This window comes from Nelumbo nucifera, chromosome 4, assembly GCF_055504915.1.
Source record: "Nelumbo nucifera cultivar China Antique chromosome 4, China Antique-T2T, whole genome shotgun sequence".
Classification (NCBI taxonomy): domain Eukaryota; kingdom Viridiplantae; phylum Streptophyta; class Magnoliopsida; order Proteales; family Nelumbonaceae; genus Nelumbo; species Nelumbo nucifera.
Genome location: NC_142652.1, coordinates 30,403,789 through 30,421,197, shown reverse-complemented (window position 1 = coordinate 30,421,197; position 17,409 = coordinate 30,403,789). Strand labels below are relative to the sequence as shown.

Below are 17,409 nucleotides of genomic sequence, written 5' to 3'. Positions count from 1 at the left end.
CTCTTCTTTTCTTTTGTTGTTCTTTCTCTTTCTATAAAAAAATAGGGAAAATTCCACTTTAATACCTTGAACTTTGTCGAGGTAATGTCAAGTTAATATCTAAACTTTTAAATATATCACTGTAGTTATCTAAACTTTTAAAAAGTATCATATTGATGGTTGCTGTTAACCGACACCGACCATCAATTGTCTGTTGAAAATGTCAAAACTATTCTTATAAAGAAGACACTGTTCATTATATTCTACCAATAGGTTTAGAAAAATCATATAATATAACCTATTTTATTTTTCATTGATTTATAATTTATAAGATGCAATTTATCATTAAAGACTTCAACCGTTAAATATATACAAAAATCCTACCCACATACACTATAGCTCTACAAGAATTCCAATAGAATTTGGATCTCCTACGCACGCCTCACCTAGAGGTGTAAAGGGGCCGCCCTTCACGCAAAATGCGAGCCATGCCGTGCTGGTTTGGGGGCTGTCATGGATCGTGCCACCCTCTCCAATTTATTGTTTGGGGGTCGGCCTAACACGGCTCACGGTCCAAGCCTGTGCGAACCCATGTCGAGTCCAAGTCGAGCTATGGATTGAGTCAAATTTATTTTTGCTTATTTATTTAAGAAAATTGGAAAAAATTTAAAATTTTAATTTTATATGAATTTTGATGTACACAATTGTTTATATATACAATAATTAAATAAATTAGTATAATAAAATTGAAAATAATTGTTTATTTTATTAATATATTATATACTATATATTATTATATAATTATAATTTATATAATATATTATATATTATATATAAACATATAAAATATATATAAATAGTATATATGTGTCGTGCTGGGCCATGCCAGGCTAGGCTAGGCCACAGACTTAAAACTCTAGGCCTAGCATGGGATGGATCATCGTGTCGGACTTGGCACAACCCATATGCCATCATGTCGGGCCAGGCCACGAGCGGTACGACCCGATTTACACCTCTATGCCTCACCACAGTTGTTGTACTTTTAAAAACATCTCCCATATTTACATGTTCCCTTTCATTCAAAACCAAAGCTTCTGCATTCCCCCATCTCATAGTGTCAATCCAACCTCTTCTCTTCAATGTTATTATCCTCCTTAAAAAAAGAAAATAATGAAAAAGAAAACATCTTCAATGGGCCATGGTTCAAACCGGCCTAAAACCAAAGTCCAAACCACTATCATTTAGGCTGTGTTTGGTGTGTCTTTTCACACAGTCTTTTGGCTGTTTATAAGTCAGAAAATCGATTTTCGGTTTGGCACGCGGAAGATCTAATCATCAAAAGACGGAACGTCGAAAAAACACGAAAAGCCTAGTTTAGGCTGATTCTGGAAACCTCTAAATAAAATTTCTCGCGTCTTTCATGTTTTATTCTCAAACAAAAAGACACACGGAAAGACGCACATTGTCAAACATACTTCGGGCTATTCAAATCTTCATGCAAAAACTCAATGCATCCTTTAACGGTTAGAATTACCCGGAGATCATCTAAAAAATACACGCCAAACGGACTCTTATTTTACTACCGTAGACGCCAATCCCTCTCTCTCTCGTGTCACTATTTCCAGTGAAACACCAACGGACTATGGTTTTTTCCGGCCTATTAGTCAACATTCACCGGTTAGAACGAATCGTTTGACCCAGATGCCAGATGGCAACCCTCAACAAACACGTCACACTTATAGAAAAGATGGTTCGATCTCCGGTTCAGATAAACATTACGCTGCATTTCAAAAAGTCAAAAACCCTGTGGCGTACTGGCGCGTTGTTCTGTTTGTATCAGAGTAAAGAGGGTAGGGGCCCACGCGTTATCAAGAGTTATTATGACATCGACGACAACTTCAACGGTTCAACCCACAAAATACGATCATGGATCACCTCTTTTTTTCTTCCGACACATACACATTATCAACGGCTGTAATTTCAGATTTCTGAGGGGAGGGGGAGTACAGCCTACTTACCATTCAGTTCACCCCTAAGTAGAACTACTAATAGATTAGGGTAGACCGATTCCTATCCGTGAACTGATGTCAAATTCACGGATAGGATGCGGTTTATAGAAAAGTACTAGTAGACAGAGGCTGCAAATTAAATTTCGGGGAGTGCTGTCCAAAAATCTCTAAATTTAAAAAAATAAAAAAATGGTCGACTGGTCGGGACTAGAAAATATGCGAGGAATCGTATTGTATTTTGGATGCACGCTCCGTGGGGCCCTCTACCCTCTAGTGTCATAATCATTCTGGTCAATCAGGTCCCACCATCCCCATCATCATTCTGGTCATGTGATGGGTTTGATCTCATCATTGGTGAATCAGGCGGTTAGCCCATTAACTCGGTCGAAAGTCTGAGAAGAAGGTTTGAACACTGGTTCAACTGACTGGTCGGGACTCGAAAATACGCCTTGGGTCACCGCTCCCTGGTTCAACTGCCTGGGCTAACAAGGGTTTGAACACACCGAGAGTCTGAGAAGAAGGTGAAGAAATAAAATAATGGATTCCCATTAACTGTTATTATTAAATCCAATATAAAAGTATATATTTTAAAAAGTGGATCTTTGTGGGAATCCAAGCCCATTAAAATATAGATACCATGTAAGGTCGAATCTGGAATGGGGCCCACTCGATTTCAAGCCCTAAGCAACAAGGTTGTGATTACTGATTCCCCCGTTGACGCTTCTCACCAGTGAATTAATAAATAAATGTTGGGTTCATTTAATTTGTAGGGCTGTGAGTGGGCCTTTAATATGGTCCATTGAATTTAGTCCAAAACTCCATGTACGTGTTTGGTTAGGAAAAAGCGATTTTCAACAAATATTCTACAAATTCAACGGACAGCAACCCCTCTTTCAGTCAGCTACAAGTTCTGATTCCTCATTTACAAACAATCCATTGTTGGGCAGTGTTCGTTTGTATGGCTATATTCTATTAATACTTCAATGGGCTTAACACAGGCTGGCCCACTAGGTACAACAAGTTGGGTTGGGTTTAGAAAAAAAAAAATTCAACCAAGTTCTTGGTTTTTTGCAAATAATCTTACCATAATTTGTCATAGGGTTCATTCAAAACCTATTCCTAGCACAATTATTAATTATAGCCCATAACATAAGTATCATTATTGGGTTGAGTTGAGGATTCATGATGATTCCTGCACAGCCACAGATCTTAAGCCCACGAATCAATCCCATTTGACACTAATTAAATGATGGACCCCCTTTTGTTGACTAATCGCATAAAGCATTAAACCATGCATAACGAGTCAAAATTAACCCTACAAAGTGCATTTCAAAAGTAAGGATAACGGAGTGGATGCGTGGAGCTTGCCACGTCAGGTGAGAATGAATGATATAGACAAAAAATTTAACCTTTTGCCACGTAAGCTGCCACTTGTAATAGTCAATGGGCCATTTCTCATTTCATCTCTATCCTCTCGCTAGGAATCAAATCCTTGCACTCAATCTTATCTTCTTGTTGCAAAGAACGAGAAAGGAAATGAAATCGTTATTTCCCTATCATACAAAAAACCTCCCTTCAATTTTCTGACAATCATAAAAATCTCCCCTATAATTTCATTTTATAAAAAATCTCCCCTCTTCCTCGTTACAGGTTCTCTAAAGATTTATTTATTTGGATGTTTATTTTTCAAGTCATTCAACTGTTTCAATAGCTTCTAGCTTCAGATTCCACAATGATGCCATTTCAGACTTTTGCAGCTTCAAATCCCCTCTCCATGCCATGTCAGGCATCTCTTCCTCTTCTCTCTCCAACTTTAATGGCTGAAATGGCAAAACCTGAGAAGACCAAAACCAAGAAGATTAACTCCTATTTCCCGTTTTGCTTTAGGTTCAAAGGTCGAGTCTTCGGCCCCAACTGACATGAAACCTAACAGTAGTGATGGTGGTCAAAGAAGAAAGTGCTGGCTCTCCTGGTCAAGTCGCTCATTAGCTTCAACTTTCTTCAGACATTATTATTGTCTGATCTCTCCATTATCTAATCTAACCATCTTACCTTGAATCTGAAAAAGGCAAGCAGCCAGGATGAGAGCAGTGTCGATGCTCTTTAATGGCAGCCTCGTATTGGCGGTGAATTAGTTGCTTAATTCCCCCCGAGACCAGCGTAGAGAAGCTTATTTTCCTTTTATTCGCCCGCTTGTCCAAACTATCAACAACTAAAGAGGAGCATCAAGCATCCCCATCAACATTCTCGAACCGCAAGGCGTATGCATTTTGTATGGACGTCCTCTACGTTACCAAGTCCAATATCCAGGTTATAATGGAGCTATGATGGTGATATAAAGCACTAACAAGAGAAGGGGGAAGAAGACGGAGATGAGGGAGGGTGCAAATACACGTATGGTTGGAAGCCTAGAGATGAGGGAGGGTGCTTCACTAAAGACCACGTTATGTTTTTCGTGAGGAGCATCGACGGGAAAAATTTTGGTGGCGATGGGTTTCTTCATTGGGAATGCATGAAATGGTAAAAGGGTAAAACGTATTTCGTGAGCAGCATCGATCGGAAAGATTTTGGTGGCGCTGGGTTTCTTCATTCAGAACGCATGAAATTAGGGCTGTTCACGGGTCGGGTTGGGTTGGTTTACTGACATTTTTCCAACCGACCCGATCTGGTCGGTTTACCTAGAAATGAAATCGAAACCGACCCAGTACTAAGTAAAACCGACCTTATCGGTTTGAATCGGGTTGGGTCAGTTTGGATCGGTTTTGTGAATGATTCTTTTGGTACGGTAAAGGATTCTAAGTCTAAGAAAACAAAGACTGGATGCCTGAAAATTAAAAATGATTTGATGGATTAAAATCGATATTTTATATATAATATGTATATTTCTAAAATAAAACTGAAATATATCAGATATATATCTATATATATATATATATATATATATATAATATCTGAAATATATTATATATAATATATCTAAATCGGTTCGGATCGGTTCGGTTTCGGTTTTCACACATGAAAACTAAAACTGAACTGAATCATCAGTTTATGTTTTTAGTAACCCAAAATCGACCGGTGCTGAAAAAAAACCGGCTAACTCGGATTAGATCAGACTGGATTGGTCGGTTTGGGTCTTGTTATGAACCGCCCTACATGAAATGGTAAATGAATATTAAAAAATAATATATCAATTAACCGTTTTTCGTCTAACATATTAACGGAAGGAAGGTTTTTATGATCGTCAGAAACTTGAAGGAAGGTTTTTATATTTTACCCAAAACTTAAAAACCTTAACAAGGATTTCGGTAGAATATCTTGATGTATCTTTTATTTTTGACTCCCGTGCCTGACCGTGAGTTCACAAAATCCGTCGTTTTTGGAAAGCTTTGAAGTGAGCGACGAAACGCAAAAGAAAACAGAAACGACCCTAGAAAATAGTTCAATGAAAGAAAGCAAACAAACGAAACCTCTCAGAAAAACCCTCTTCCTTTTCTTCTCCACTCCTTTCCCTCCAGATTCTCTGCATCAAAAGGGTCCAGACTCCAGATAACTATCTCTCAATAATGTCGTCTTAAATCTTCTTTTCTATTTATTTCTTTTTTCTATTTCTTCTCTCCCCAAATCTTCCCCTTTTTTCAGAAATCGAATAAAGGAGTGGTTCACGTCATCTCTGCTGCTTTTATCTCCATCTTTCTTCCTATAAATACTCTCCCGGAATCCCCATTTGATATCTGTGTTTATCTCTCTATCTCCTTCGCCTCCCATTTCGAAGTCGAAGGTTCCTCACCAAACATCCATGGAGGTTGGCATTTGACGAAGCGATCTCTGTTTTGTTTCTTTTGCTATCTATTATTATTCCAGACAGATAAGAGGAGTCTAATCGAAACCCTAGATTGCATTTAAGTTCGTTGCCTATATCTAGCGATATGGCGATTGCTTTTCCTCCTCGTATCGTCTGCTCTGAGAAATCAACGATAGAGAAAGCCGTCATGGTGTCGCCTTCATCTCCTGTTCCTCCGGTCATTTTGACTCAAGATGAGCTGAAGAAAATTGCTGCATATAAAGCCGTCGAGTATGTCGAGTCCGGGATGGTTCTGGGGTTGGGAACAGGTTCGACAGCTTGGTTTGCCGTGAACCGGATAGGCGAGCTTCTGCAACAGGGGAAGCTCAAGAACATTGTGGGGATACCCACTTCGAAGAAAACGCACGAGCAGGCGCTTTCGTTGGGAATACCTCTCTCCGACCTTGATAAGCATCCGGTGCTTGATCTTGCGATTGACGGTGCCGACGAGGTGGATCCCTATCTCAATCTCGTTAAGGGCCGAGGTGGGTCTTTGCTCAGGGAGAAGATGGTCGAAGGCGCATGCCGGAAGTTCGTTGTTATCGTCGATGAGTCGAAGCTAGTTGATCATTTGGGAGGTAGCGGTCTTGCCATGCCGGTTGAGATTGTTCCCTTTTGCTGGAAATTCACAGCCTACCGGTTGCAGAGGTTGTTTGAGTACGCCGGTTGTGTCGCCAAGCTCAGGACATGTGGGGAAAACGGCGAGCCCGTCGTCACGGACAATGCGAACTATATCGTGGATTTGTATTTTAAGAAAGATATTGGGGATTTGAAGGTTGCTAGCGATTCAATTCTGCGACTTGCGGGTGTTGTCGAGCATGGAATGTTTCTTGACATGGCCACCACTGTTATCATCGCCGGCGAGCTTGGAGTCACCGTGAAGAACAAATAGATGCTTTGAAGAGGGGCCTAGGTAGTTTTACTGATCACAATCTTAGAGGTTAGCTAACTTATATATGAATCTTCAGAAAGTTTGTTGTTGCGAATTACTGTAATGGGAGGAAGGTGTTATTTTTCCCAGTATCAATCGAAATAAGTACTGGACTGTGAGACCTACTTGGTTGACAATGTTGAGGAGTTGGAGGTCTCCTTAAATGGTGGGAAGACCAATCTTTCTATGTTCTAGCCGTCTTCTCTTCACCAGAATTTTTGACTGGTAGGATGTTCCTATTCTTTTTGCTGATTATAAGATGGAACGGATTTTTCAGTCTGTTTTGTCTCTCTTTTGCTTTCAGTCTTTCTATTACTTGATACCATGGATTTGTAACACTGTAACTAAAAAAAATCATTGTTCTGCTGAAACTAGCAGATTGTTGCAGCATCTTAACCTTATGAATTGTTATGGGTTCATAGGATTTACTTGACAAAAGGCTATTCCTTTGGTTTTTTTTCTCCTTAAATTAAATTTACTTCCAAACAAACAAGAACTACTTATTCTTGGGAATTGTCAGAATGTATGCATCTCCTTTATAATTAAAATATTCTTTGTCAGTTTCGTTGAAGCATTAAAATGATATGCTCTTCATTGCTTTCTCTGCTTGTGAATATGTTTGTATGTTTCAAACTGATTTTCGTTCTATTTGTTTTCTTGGTTCGATTCTGCTTGGTTCTTACACTTGTTAATTTGTTGTGAAAGTAATATTTCATGGGAAGGAAGGACTGTGCCCTGTGGGTGTTTTTCATAATTCTCAATTGCAGTGCTAATTTTCTCATGAGCTTGGAGTCATCGTTCTGGAGGCATAGTGGGATCCATTGAAAAAACATACTACAGGAAAAAAGTTGAGCATGGTTTTTCATGGGTCCCACCTTGTCTGTAGGGCGCAGAAATCCAAGAGTTGCACAGACTTGCTATTTTACAAGCATTCCCCCCCACCCCAATTTCATAACTTGTTTGGTATGGATTCTATTCTATAAAGCAGTCATTGTAGTGATCTTTCTAGGGTAAGTGACATGCAACATACTGTCAATATGCCTGTTTTAATAATCTGACTTCCTTTTTGAAGGTTATGGGTTCTTTGCGTAGAAACATATGTTGATATCACTCTGGATCTTATTCCCTTGTCATGCTGACACTTCAGAACAGAGTTCATGAGTTGTAACCATGTCAGACACTTCCTAACTCTGTAAATTTCTCATCCAAAACCAGAACAAAAGGGGTCTAGTAAGTACTTACGAATTTACTACAACCATGGGGTAGTATGTTTATCTGAGTTTATGACACCCTTCCTCACTCCAAATCCATCATGAATTTTAGGGTGTATTCCGCTTGATGATCAAATGTTGATATTGGTTTCTAGTTAAACTTTCTCAACAGAAAGCACATCTCAGTTCTCTCAAAGCAGTGATTTTTCCTTGTTTACTGCTCCAGCTATGTAACGCTATACAGTTTATGGTAATAATGAACTTATACTTTGTTTGAAACCTAGAGTTCTGCCTGAATGTATGCTCTTACACAATAATAAGATATTGCCAATTGAGTGCTCTTGCACTAGTGATTTGGTCTTGCGACTATTTGCCCACACTCTTTAGAATTAATTCAAATATAAATTTACTGCTAATATAACATGCAATATTGAAACATTTGTTTGTTATCCATCAAAGAAAAAACATTTGTTTATTATCCATAAAAGAAACATTTGTTTGTCATCATGATCTTATTCTTCTTCTTCCATGTTTATAATCTGCAGAATGCAATTTTGTGTCAATGTGATAAAATTTGCAGCGGTCAAAGTTCCTTCTCCCTTCAAACCAGGAACTGCAGCTCTCTTTTATTTCATCCATCAAACAATCCAAACCCTCACCCAAGCCTTTATATTTCCTCTAACCCACACCTCACCCAGACTCTTCTTCCTTCTCTAATAAGCCATCTACCCCACAGGCTTTTCTTTTACAGTTTTTAGGCCTTTAGCAAACCCCTCAAAGCCTTCCTTATCTTAACACTTGTTGGAAGAACAATAAATGATGGGGGAGATTTTGAATCTTCCTTTACTGGTGCTACGTCTGTATTTTTTATCAACAAGATTTTGAATCTTGGGAATCTCAATAGTTATTCATGCTAAAAGAAAATCTCCTAATTTTGTCATGGACTCATGGGGACCATGAGTTTGATTTCTTATAATCCTATTTATTGATTGGAGACATTTGCCGCCATCGTCCATTTTCTCTCATCTTTTCTTTTTTCTTGGCTGGGTAGTGGGTAACGCTCATCTGTGGATATATACTCTACTAAATATAAAATATTAAAATCTCTCATCCGAACAAAAAAAATCCTACACATCGAAAACTACCCTGTATAATAAAGTAGTCTGAGAACCTCTGAGTCTGTGTTATATCAGAACTCCGAAGAGAAATGGTTAACAAGGGGAAATTTCAATATAGGTGATGTTTGGTTTCATGCACGTTTATTGAAAATGTTGCCACATCAGCGCCACTAGGTGTTGGCATTAATTGCATATGAAACCATTGTTTGGAGTTCTGTTTCTATCAGGGCAAAGTTGTGCCCACACCGTTCTAACAGCCTTTTTCATTTTTGCATTGAGAATATCTCCTTATGAAATAAAGCACACAAATGGAGATATTCTCAATGCAAAGCAGATCTCCTCGAATCGACTTTGCCATGACTAAAGCCGAACTCTATTGTTTGGTTGTTCCACAATTTATTAAATAAATGTTAAGAAATTAAAATGTTTTGATTTTTGTGCATGGGGCATTTGAAAAAACGTTAAATTTTCATTTTCCTTAATGTCTTAACATTTTTTGAAACAAAATGTTGATGTGGCATGCTTTTATGGGTGTTAATTTGAGGTGGAAATTAAAATACGTTTAAAGTGGTGTTCAATGAAACAAAAAAAGGCAAAAAATGTTTAAAGTGAAAAACATTTAAAGTAAGATAGTTCAGATAGTTTAAACCAATAGAATCAAGCATATAGTTAAGAGGAAATGCAAAGAAGATTCATGTTGAAATATTTGAGATATATTTTTTTGTCCCCATTTGCGATGAAAAGAAAGTCCAATTAGGCTTGTAAACGGAACGAATTTGAATAAAATCAGGTTGGATTTGAATTCGAAACCGATTATGAACACTAATATTCGAATTCGATTCGATATCCGATGGATATAAAATATTTTAGTTCGAATTCGATTTTGATTATCAAATCGAATATTCGATTCGATTCGAATTTGACCGATGGCAGTGGTGGTTGGTGATGATGGCAGTGGTGGTTGGTGAGGCGGTGATGTTGGATTGTTGGCACTCTTGTAGTATTAGCTTGGGTTGTAGTCTTAGGGCTTGCTCATTTCCTCTTAATTCTTTATCTCTTAAGAAGAATCTTTTAATTTTAAGAGAAAATTGGTTGTTTGTTTCCTCTTATCTCTTATCTCTTAAAGCGTAATTATACAATTTTTTGTTTTTCAATGATACCCCCAAAAAGATATAAACTCTCATATGGGTCAAAATGGATATTTGATATTTTTAGAATTCAGAATTAAGAACAATATTCTCTGATTGTTTAGAGGAAAAAAAAGTTCACCAATACCAATATGTAATTATTACACTTTTAGATGTCAAATTTCAGTGCAAACGAACAGGCCCTCAGAGACAAGATTATTGTTACTGACAATGGTAGCGCAACAAAGGAGGGATAGAGGAGAAGATGATGGTTGTCATTGGTGATGGTGGTTTCCATTGAGACTATTGTCACTTGATCGCTGTTACTGACGTTGTTGTTGGTGATGGTGGTTGCTCGGGTGGCTGCGATGCTTAATCGATATTTGAAAGAGGAGAGATAGAGGAGAAGATGATTAGATGAGATATGAGAGAGAACTGAGGAGAGGTAGAGGATGAGGGGCGGTGGCCAGTGACCAGTACTCGACCATTGAGTTGCAGATGTGGCCAGTGTGGTTGCTCGGGCGACGATGGCAAAGGGAGGGTTAGGGTTAGGGTTCGAAAGGAGATGGAGACTTGGAGAGAGATATAGAGGTTCTAATGTTTCATGTTTGCTTGATTCAATGCAAAATGAGAAAACGGAGAATCTCAAGTTTTTTATTTATATTTTTAACCTTCTTTATATATATATATATATATATATATATATATATATATGTATGTGTGTGTGTTTATGTATATATATCGGTTCAGATATTTATTGGATCGGATTAATACATATCTGAATTCGATTCGATAATTTAATTGGTAAGAAATTATTAATCGAATTCAATTTGAATTATCCAAATTCGATTCAAATGTATCGAATTTCGAATTAAAATTTAGATTTTCGAATTCCGTTTTCAGGCCTAAGTCCAATTGATTTGTCGACAGTACTAGTGTCCCATCCGTTCTTCCAGTAAAATCTTCTGGGTCGGTAGTCCACCAGAATGGGCTTTGATGGGTCAATCTCAATTACTTATGCTTAAATGTGGTGGGCCTTGGTATGAATCGGCCCAACCTGACCTTTAGGCAATCTTGTTTACAAAATATGGCTTGCTTTCCCAAATGTTTGGAGGGTCTTTGGTAGGGATGGTTGTTTTTCACAATGCACCAGCAGAAACCCCAGTGTCCTTAAAATTATGCGTCGTTTCTATCAAAAACGTGTTTGGTTGATAACTTGATATACAATACACGCCGATTAGGCATTTAAAATGCTTTGTTTTTTTATTATTAAAAAATGTAATTACCCGAAGACGTATTCTGCTTTTTTACTTTATAATATATTGCATCAGATTCAGAGTGGCGATTCAAAAAATGTCAGAAATGGCCATTTGAGAATTATAACCTCTTTCTGCCTGAAATTTTAGGTGAATCGGTCAGCATTTATACATGAATTGGTATTATTTCCTAACGCAACCATGGATCGAGTTTGCCATGAAAACGGACTGTTTTCTACCGTAACCACACTTTATTATTGGACTTAAAATTCCGCAGTTGGGTCGCCTTGGGCTCAACTCTAGCCCAACCCAATATGTTCGAAGTACTTTGAACCCTTATCCAAGGTTCAAAATATCCATACAGTTTTTCATGCTTTTTTTATTTTTTTCACAATCAATCAATTTAGGGGAGTCGGATTAGGTCTCCTCTATTCTCTGAACCGGTCAGACCTCTGATACACCCACTATAAAAGCGTATTGAAAGGGTCTCGGAACGATATATATCGACCGATATAAGCCAATACTTTGAACCTTGCCCCTATCCCAATCCTACCAGTTAATCCAACCCAATTCAATCAAGGCATCCGCGGATCAATAAACTTGTTTATCGCCTGGACTTGGCATCAATGCAAGTACACAACTACACATACATTTGAAAAGCAAAAACAAATATCGAACTTGATTTTAAAATTAAAGCTGGGCTAACATTTTTTATTACAGCCTCAATCTATTTGCCCCAATGTCACAATCGTATCCTAGATTGGCCCATATTCGAATTGAGCCCAACCCAAATTAAACTCAATTTGAAGTTTTCAAAAGTTATTATTTATTTTTGTCTGCAGCAGTTTTCAACAGTTGATGCGGCATTTATGCAAATGGGTTTCTCGCACTAATTCAATATCAATAGATAAAAAATGTAAAAACAGTAATAAAGTGAATTAGGAATACATCTTTCGCGAGGGTAAAATTAAGGCGGTTTTTGGAACTAATGCCGTTTCATGTTTCATGAGAGGTGTTTCTTTAGAAAACTATGCTGTATAAGCATGCTGTTTTCTTAGAAAACATTTCTTCATGTTTCCTATTTGGCACCATCGCTGTAGCTGCCACATAGGCATTTTTCAATGCCATGTCAGCATAGTGTTGCTACCAATAGTAGGAAAAACATAAAAACACCAAAAAAGGCATTTTCTTATACTACACTTTTCCTGATTTCTAAGGCATGCTCTAGGAAACGTTTTTCGAAAAAATGGTTAACCAAACAGCAGAGATTTTCCCAAAAAATAAATTTATGATGTGCCATTTTGGCATTTTCTGAAGAACAGCATTGATGCCAAACACCAATTAAGTCAAGGAGGTTGTTAATGGAATATGGGGGAAGCAACTGAATTTTTCATAAAAAGTGTACTCCCATTTTTAGGAAAACAATTTGATTGATTAATTTCGGCTGCGTTTGTTTGGGGTGGTTTTTACCCCGGTTCGATTTTCCAAATGTTTGGTAAGCATGTAGTTTTACACCGAAAATCAGTGTAAAACTCCAAATTATCGATGTAAAACTCTTACCCCCGTTCGATTTTCCATATGTTTGGTAAGCATGTAGTTTTACACCGAAAATCAGTGTAAAACTCCAAATTATCGATGTAAAACTCATCGGTTCTATCATCGAGGTAAACTCCTCTCACTCTACCCTGGCTATCTCGCGTGTCTCTCTCCGTTCTTCGTCTACTCCGTTAGCTCTCTCGCGGTGCCGCTGCTTCTTCGCCAAACTTCCGGTAATCTCACTCACTCACTCTATCTCTCTTTCACCCCTCTCAGTTCTCCCTCTCACACTCTCTCGCTCTCTCACCCCTCTCGGATCTCCCTTTCACTCACTCTATCTCTCTTTCACTCCTCTCAGTTCTCCCTCTCACTCACACTCTCTCGCTCTCTCACCCCCTCTCGAATCTCCCTCTCATTGATCTGCTCTCTGTATTGCAGATCCCAGCCTATATTCAAGGGAAATCAATCCCAGCTCTTGCAGTGCAGGTATTGTCTTCACCGGAAGAGCCAGAAAGATATTAATATTAATATTATTTTATTTTCTTCTCCCTCCCTGTTGATTTCTATGTTCTATCATTCCTAGGGTGGATCTGGTGCTCGATCCGCGTGTGGTTTTTGTTGGATTTGTAGTGTGTTATTATTGTTGTTATGTATTATTTTTATCGTTGTTGTTATTGTTTATTCATTTTGTTATTTTGTATGTATATAAAGTTACTCTGTTGGTTTTCCTGGTTCTGGTTTGAAGTCTATTTAATATGTTGGGGAGTTGAATGATGTTGCATAGTATGGATATATAGATTTCTGCACCAACTCTATAGATTCCATTTTAATATGTTGGGTTTTTTATTCCAAGGCTTCTGGGGAGAATGGGGTCGTTCTCGAGTGACAAGACTTAGTAGAAAACGGATCTAATTTCTCCCTCAACTAGATCCTACCAAACTCACTTCCTAATTATTCAATTTCTACCTGAATCTGGGCTACTCACACCAGCTGTGTGAATAAGGGGTTTTTGCAATAAACGCTTAGGGGCTGGAGTTCTTTTGATTCTTGGTTGGTGAAGTCAATTAGTGGCATGTGAACATCTCTTGTTTCTTGTTGTTTTGCATTTTTTTTTTCATTTTCTACTCAATTGTATCATTCTTTATGGGATCTTTAGCTATTTATAGCACTATGGATTCATTATATACACAGAGAATAGCAGAATCAACCTTTAAACAAATGAATTATATCACACCAACAGATATTGTTTTTACAGCCTTTTGAAGTATATAGATTTCTTAATTCGTTGTAGGTTTACATAATGCATGTTAATGGATTGAATTGAATGTTTGAATGATAGGGTTGTTTACCCTCCCTTTTGAAGGAGATTCACTTGCCTCTTGGCTAGATTAATTGAATGTTGGATAGATGCTATTCATATCATCAACTTAATGCCAATCTTCACCACCTTTTGGTCAAAATGTGAATTGAAATGGGGTATTAAGTAATTGTACGAATCTTGAAGTATATAGATTGTGTTTGCAAATAAAGCTAATGTTGTTGGTGAAATTTTCATATAAAATTAATATTTTGATTTAGGTTAAGATGCATGGTGCATTTGGTTAGTGGTTGGCTTTGGAACATGAAGCCACAATTTGGAATTATTTGACATGTGTTTATGGATTTGGAGCCACAAATCTCATTGTTCTAGGACCATAGGTAAAGGTTCTTTGAACACTAGGAATTCTAGTTTTCTTAGCCAGGAAAAATAGTTGTCAAGGCGGCAAGGTGGCCATGGTTGGTTGCCTTGCTTAAGTGCCTAGCTATATTGAGTCCAATTCAGAGTATGCTTGTCATGTTTTAGTAAGCCTCAGTGATATATTGAGTCCCAAGGTCGGGATTTTGCTGCTATAAACAGCTATCCTCAGAGTAGGCTTCTTTTTCCTAAACATTCAGGATCTGCAGCCACAAGATTATCTTCCCAAAGCAGCAATAGTCCAAAGGAGTATTCTGGTTAGCAAGGTGTGCTGATATGACCCAGACAACAAGGAGCTACCTTAGGAGGTCTTAATGCCAAATAACCACTCCTAGACAGGTCTCTATCCAAAATACTTGCTGTTTAGAGAGAGGGGTCGGGGTACCAAGTTCAAATTGTACTGATTAGGCTTAAGACTGAAAAGAGCTGTTTGGTCCATTTATCACTTTTTTTTTTAACATTGATGGAGATAATCAAGTGATGAACAGCAATCATGCTTCTAAAAACAAGAAAAAAAAATTGAGAATACCCTCTCCTAATTTAACTAAGGACTGATTGGTCCTCCTACGGCTAGTGTACATATTGGACTTATGTTTTTTGTAGGAGACTTTTAGATTGACATGAGACCCTCGGGAGAGTAAAGGTACATGGGCTATTCTACCATCCTGGAAACTCAATTGATTCCCTATGAGAGTAGTCGGCTTCTGATAGAAACCTAGTGTTGCAATGCTGATTTGAAATCAAACCCCAAAAGAGGGAAGTGTACAAGGCTGGTATAAACCTGGGTTCCAAATCTGATGACAAAAAGAGGGGTACCGAACCTCAAAAGGATCTTCAACAACCTCGAAACCAGAACCTGTTTGGTTGACTTTGAGGAATTCCATTGACCAGCCTTGGGCTTTAAATGGCATGAAGTAGGATTAAACAAAAAGTTAGAGAAACCACTAGATAGACATGAGATCAACCTAGAGAGCAAGGTTTTGAAATCATAGGACTTTAAACCCCCAAAAGTTCTTGCCCAAACCTGTGATCTAAGTGCAAGTTAGAAAGTCACATCATGCAAAGGGCACATGCACAAACTTGGTACTGGGTTCATGCTTGCTGTTTTGACAGATCGCTCTATAACTTGTTCGAAAAGGAGTAGCAAATGAATTATCTCTAGTTGTTGGGGTCTAGGTCATTGGACCTGATGAAAACAAAGAGAAGTCTGCTGAAAAGTTGAAAGAAACAGTGGAAGGGGAGATACAAATAATTGCTGAACCAGAGGAAGGTAGAATTCAAGAGAAGCCTAGCAGGAAATCTATAGAAGCTGATCAAATCCAGATGAATAATCCAACAGCTGAAACTCCACAAACAAATGATCAAATGGTTTAAAGGTTAGGTTTATTTTGTCATTCCTAATATTTTTCTTATTTTGTGTATGCAGAAAAGTAACTTGAAAGGCCTGAATTGGATTCTTTGGTTTCTTCCACCTTGGTTTCCTGAAATGCCTGAAATATTTTCTCACAGTTCTTATTTTGTCATGATTTGACTCCACTTTGGTTTTTACTTCTATTTTTACCAACTTTGTTGTCGTTGGGTAGGCTAGGCAAGCAAGACCAAAGTTGGCTTTGTTTAATGCTATGTACATGCACAGGTGTATACGCATAGGTGTAATGCTCTGTTTAAGCGAAGTGAGTTGGACTTTGTTTAAGCGAAACGTGTGCCGTTCTATATACATGCACTGGTGTTGATCTCATGTACACGTTTTTAATTCTGGGTGTAAGCAGGTTTTATCTCATGCTATGTACACACACAAACGTATTAATTCCAAACAAGCAGGTGTAAGCATGTTGAAATTGGCACCTTTCAATTCTGGGTGTAGTTTTACATCAGGTTAACTCCAAACAAGCGTAAAATAACACTCAAAATTTACAATTTTCTTCCAAATGTATTACAATGCAAAATTAACATTGACCGGTTTAATTTTTGCATTTACACATCTCGCCGGTTTTTGGATTTACACCTCAAACAAACGAAGCTTTCATGTTTACTGTCTACCTTAAATAGGCAGGTTCTAGTTTTGAAAATTGTACTTATACGGTTATACCCATCAGTGATGGGCCATCACAACCAAACACAATACAAAATTGAAAGAAATTTGCATTTTTACTAATTTGTATTTACATTGATACATGTTTTAAGGCAATATTTGGTTTGAAGGAAGAAAAGGAGTTAAAATCAGCCCCCCACAACCTACAATGTCCCACAGCACATCCCTGCCGTATATTGAAAATATCTCCTAATGATAATATCAGAAATGATGACATCATTGGGAGATGTTCCCAATACATGGTGGGGATGTACTGTGGGACGTTGTGGGGGGCAATCTTGTGAGGGACTGATTTGATCTCGAAGAAAAGGTAGGGAAACCTCTTTGATATCAGATGGGAGAAGTTTCCCATCCCGTTGCACCTCTTCTTCAGCAGTGAAAGAGGTCAAGAAAAGCTTCATGTAATCTCTCTCTCTCTCTCACAGACACACTAGGTCACCTTGTCTATTAGAGCAGAGCAGGGGTACAGTTCGGATAAATTGTGAGTTGTGACCAGCTAAGTCCAATCTAGGCCCAACTCTAAGACTTAGACCTCAAATGTAGGCCAGACACAACCCAACGTTTAAAACCTCAA

General features: G+C 38.0%; 1 protein-coding gene and 1 long non-coding RNA gene across 2 annotated transcripts; both read left to right on the top strand.

Annotated features, from left to right (window-relative positions):
- Positions 1-5,382: 5,382 nt before the first annotated feature.
- On the top strand, positions 5,383-8,320 carry RPI2 (ribose-5-phosphate isomerase 2). The gene is made up of 2 exons (XM_010245477.3): positions 5,383-6,985; positions 7,833-8,320. Exon 1 carries the CDS (start codon positions 5,915-5,917, stop codon positions 6,719-6,721), a length of 807 nt encoding a protein of 268 aa, XP_010243779.1. The 5' UTR covers positions 5,383-5,914; the 3' UTR covers positions 6,722-6,985; positions 7,833-8,320.
- Positions 8,321-12,711: 4,391 nt separating this feature from the next.
- Positions 12,712-16,442, top strand: LOC148792124 (uncharacterized). Its single transcript, XR_016085313.1, has 2 exons — positions 12,712-13,241; positions 13,447-16,442. It is a non-coding gene; the product is annotated as an uncharacterized LOC148792124 (long non-coding RNA).
- The last annotated feature ends 967 nt before the right edge of the window (positions 16,443-17,409 follow it).

Bases quoted from the DNA above. Each gene is read 5' to 3' on its own strand.
- RPI2 (XM_010245477.3), top strand. From the start codon at position 5,915: ATGGCGATTGCTTTTCCTCCTCGTATCGTCTGCTCTGAGAAATCAACG.